This window comes from Bactrocera latifrons, unplaced genomic scaffold, assembly GCF_001853355.1.
Source record: "Bactrocera latifrons isolate USDA-ARS-PBARC rearing strain unplaced genomic scaffold, ASM185335v1 scaffold_391, whole genome shotgun sequence".
NCBI lineage: Eukaryota > Metazoa > Arthropoda > Insecta > Diptera > Tephritidae > Bactrocera > Bactrocera latifrons.
Window position 1 is genome coordinate 151988 of NW_017537036.1, and position 4613 is coordinate 156600.

At 36.9% G+C, this 4613-nt stretch overlaps 1 protein-coding gene across 1 annotated transcript in view; it reads left to right on the top strand.

Annotated features, from left to right (window-relative positions):
• Nucleotides 1-4336, top strand: part of LOC108972320 (beta-1,4-glucuronyltransferase 1) — a 12814-nt gene extending 8478 nt beyond the window's left edge. The window contains exons 2-5 of the mRNA XM_018938850.1: nt 62-623; nt 2411-2845; nt 2927-3236; nt 4058-4336. Coding sequence (XP_018794395.1) covers nt 124-623; nt 2411-2845; nt 2927-3236; nt 4058-4255 — 1443 coding nt within the window. The 5' untranslated portion in view covers nt 62-123 and the 3' untranslated portion in view covers nt 4256-4336. The remainder of the gene's footprint in view (nt 1-61; nt 624-2410; nt 2846-2926; nt 3237-4057) is intronic.
• The last annotated feature ends 277 nt before the right edge of the window (nt 4337-4613 follow it).

Below are 4613 nucleotides of genomic sequence, written 5' to 3' on the forward strand. Positions count from 1 at the left end.
AAAAATAAAAAAAAAATAAAAAAAAAAAAAAAATTCTCATAAATTTCTATATTAATTCTAGGTGTAATGTTTAAAAGCCTGAAATAGCGACTAAAAATTGTATAACGCTGCAACACAACTTCAATGCACTACGTGAGCTGCTATGTCAAAATGCTAAAACGCGACTTTCCCGTGCTGATACTCTCTCTGTTCATCCTTTGTGGCTTCTTCGTATTTATGCAACATGCTTTTCGTGCCAGCGTTGCCATACAAGAGAGTGTTATATCAAATGATATGAGAAACATTAACGTCGAAGAAGCCGTACCTTCGCCTGCTGAAGTTTTTTTCGGCGATGAACTTTTCGAGAAAGAATTGCAACGTCGTAAATTAATTGAACCGAAGGATAGTCGTGAAGTGAAAATATTAACCGAAGCACCGCCCACATTGGGACAACGTCTCAAAAAATTACTAAAATGCAACGATCGACAGTTGATGTTGGAGAAGATTCAATATGGCAACTATTGGCTGTTGCGTAATTATATACGTGGTACGATTAGCACGTCGGTTGGTTGCGCCGACACAATTACATTGACTACGAATGGTGATTACACGTTCTTCGATAGTTTGCCATTCTTAACGGAACGGTAAGTGTAGTGGCTTGATTATAAATAACTTAAGTGGTAAAAACTTGAAATCAGTTAACTTTCTCTCTGTGTGGTCGATACTTCTTTCTGATATTATATATGGTCCAAACATTAATTTTTTTTAGGCACAAGTCAAGTTCTCATTCTTGCTTATAATCTCTACTTTTCATGTTTTCAGTCGGAAATCAATCAGATGCATAGACTAAACACTCATTTCTCTTAGGTTTAAGCCATGTTTCCATTTGTACTTATGATCTATACTTTCCTCTGCTGAAATGGTCTCAAGACCAAATAAACAGCTTTAAAATAATTTTCGTCTATACCAGCGTTGAAATGTTATTGACCCACATTTGTATCCACTATAAATAACGGAAAATCCGCTCATTTGACCCATACAAATCTCCCATGCAGATAGAAACATTCGAGCCATTTTTAGACTAGGGTAGTTTTCACCCCGAAGTTAGGTAGAAACAACCTAACCTACTCAAAAGTGTTTAGACCTATAAGTTTAACTTTTTTCCAGCTAAAAATGCTGGAGAAAATCTTGGACGGAAGGGAAGATTAGTAAAGACCGCACTCAATATACTGGTATGTAATATCGAAAGTGTTCTTGAATATAAGGAATATACTTATGGAGCATATCTGGATATCTCTGGACCGTTCTTCAACAACGAATATCGTCCAGTCAATAGGTATTGATTCTGCTGTATAAAACCGCTTCTATGGACATTAGTGCTGTATAAATTGCTAAAGAACTTGGGAGGTGAAGCTCTTAGGTTGTGGCATATACGGACGGCACTGCCGTCTTAATAACGGGTGGGTGTCTACAGACTATTGGCAGTATTATGACCACCGCTCTTAATACCGTCCAGAACTGCAGATGGTAAGCGGTCTGGGGTTGAACTTAAAGAAAACGGATCTGCCTGTATTCACAAAAGTTCTATGGAGGTTCCCTTCGATAATTGAGACACAACTCTCTATCTGAAGAACCGGACCGGAAGTACCTTGGGGTAATCTTGAAGGAAGTAAGTGTGAAAAAATTTTGCAATGCTTATATGTGTGTAGGCAGATGCTCAGCAGAACCAGGGAGCTCTTTTCCTCTCTTATGCACTGGTGCTACACAGCTTTTGTAAGAAAAATCTGCTCTATTATGCAGTAGTATAGTGGGCAGGCATACGGAAATCTATAAGTATTCTTACCGAAAGCCAATGGAAAAGATTTAGAGGCTGGCAGAGTCTGTTAAAATTCGCATAAAGTGCAGGGATCCTAAATGATGACTACTCCTCTTGGACTTAGTAACTGAACTCCATTTGGCATCGTAAAGGACCAAAACTGGTCTATGCGTGACTTATTTGCCTACCAGATTAAAATAACCTCATCTAAAGAATTTCCTACTAGTGAGTTGGTACTGAAAACCATCCAAAAACTTGAACTCATATCTAAGCGATTTCCAAGTTCTTGATATAAAGTGGTAGTTTTAAAATGAACTGAATGTGGAAAGTACTTGGTCTAGAGTTGCTTTAGTGATAAAAAGCATAGCCCATTCATCCTTACCTGTAGTGCTAATTTTTGTGGATCTCTAAGTACTTAGAATTTAGTTACGAAAAAGTTAGATAGCCTCCAAAAAAATTCTCGGCCGTCAACAACTTATTCTCCTTGGCTTTGTGATTAAATGGAATAATTATTTAATAGTAATCCAAAGCAGATCCACAATATTATACTAATCTGATGTTGACCAGATAAGAATGGGTAGATTTATTATATCAAATTTTCATTTCTTTCCATAGTTGGCAAGCGCCGATCAGCTTCGCCATATTCTCGCCGGGTTATGACTTCAATGCCACACTGAGTTCCATACAATTTGTGCGTAATTGTCTGCGTGAGAGCCAATATATACGTGATTATGTCACCTTCCATATATATTTCCCACCAACGGATATGCCTGAATATGCACCATTGACGGAAAAAGAGGCGCTCTTATGGCCATATGACTGTGAGGCAGCGCCACCTTATATGGATGTGGATCGCAGTACAATGTACAAGACAGAGCATAATATGACTTATCCCATAAATGTTGGACGCAATATTGCACGTAAATCGGTCAATACATATTTTATATTTGCATCAGATATTGAATTGTATCCGATGCCGGACTTACCGCGTTTATTTCTCGAGATGGTAGAGCGGAACCGCAGTGTGTATTTGGATAATAAAGAACTGCGGTAAGTTTGTTGCTAATTAATGATAGTTTTTATTCAAAAAAAGTTTTATAAATATACTTATTTCTTCTCGCTATTTTACAGTGTCTTCACCATACCCGTTTTCGAAGTAACTAAGGATAGTCAGGTACCTGAAACCAAAACACAATTAGTTGAAATGTTACGAACACATAAAGCGATACCATTTCATTCGAAAATCTGTAAAAATTGCCATTTAGTGCCGAAACATAATGAATGGGTTAACGCCTCGGATACCAATGAGTTGTCACTTTTTTCGGCAACAAAACGTGAAGGCAAATTCCATTATTGGGAACCGTTCTACATTAGCGATAATCAGGAACCAATATTCGATGAGCGTGTCACGTGGGAGGGACAGTCAAATAAGCGAATACAGGTTAGTACTTCAGATAACTTTCAAGGAAATTTTGTAGAGAAGTTCAAATTATAAGCTTAGAAACTTTCCATGCCATAGAGTGGTAATCACGAATCATATGACAAGGAATCTGACTGTGAAAAATAGGAAAATTCAGATCTACTAGGTGATATAAAACTATTTAGAAGATGAGACACTATTGATTCTTCTCCCAAGCGACAGTATTAGCAAAAGAGTAAACTTCACAAAGAAGTTTAAAGTCACACTCGACAGTAAGGCTGAATGGAGTAGCTCCATGCTTGACCTAACTAGTGCATCTAAGATCAATGCCAGTTCACAAAGCAGTAGGCGAGAGTGAACAGACTGCGGAGGTTGTCAGAATGAGTAGGGAAAAGTACTGGCACTAAATCATGCCATTGCTAATGGGTGGTTTCTTGTAAACTTCTTGCAACTGCCGGTTTTTCGACATCGTGCCGGAAACTCCCGAGATGCTAAATTGTATAACAGTCTTTAAACGCAGGATGAATGAATTTGTTTATACAAATAGTGAGGTTTTTGTTATGTAATTGGTTCATAATCCTCGTTAGGATGATAAGAAATAGATAAGTTGTCATCGACGCTGTTTCGACGGGGTCGGACCATAGGGAGAAGGGTGTCAGATATGTTCCGTTAGCTAGTCTCAGGCGGAGACTCATTGCACGCTGTGGACATTTGTTTGATATGTCAGGGTGTATATTCATTATAGTTCATTAGCTTGACTCAGGAATATTTCTTGATTTTATAAGAAAAAAATATAAAATATACACCTATATTAACATATTTTTTTACTACCATTCCTACAGGGCTACGCCATGTGTTTGCTCAAATATGACTATTTCGTTTTACATCCCGCTTTTTTGGTGCATTCACCAGGCATCAAATATTATGACAAAAATTCGCCACGTCTCAGCTACGTACCAGCCACGAATAAGCTTATCAAACRAGTTATACAGCCAGAGTATCGAATTTTATTTGGAACCAATAAGAAATGTTTCACGTGATATTACCGGATATATAATATAGATATATAGTATAGTGTAACCGTTTAAATTGATAATTTAAGTTAACTTATTTTGTATAGGTTTGCATAGAAAYATATTTTTTAGAATACAAATACTTATTTTTGTAGTAAATCATTSTAATATAGAAATAAGGATTTCGAAATAAACTTTTCTTAAAATATTACATTTTGTAGTTTTTATAGAAATCAAACGGAGTAGTGTCCTGCAAGATTATGCGATGAAACACCAAAGGCCTATTAGTTCTGGGATTATGTTGAGTCGCTTGTCTAAGCAGATAATACCGAAATGATTGATGTCTTGAAAGATAGTATGGAATAGATAGAAAGATAGAAATTAA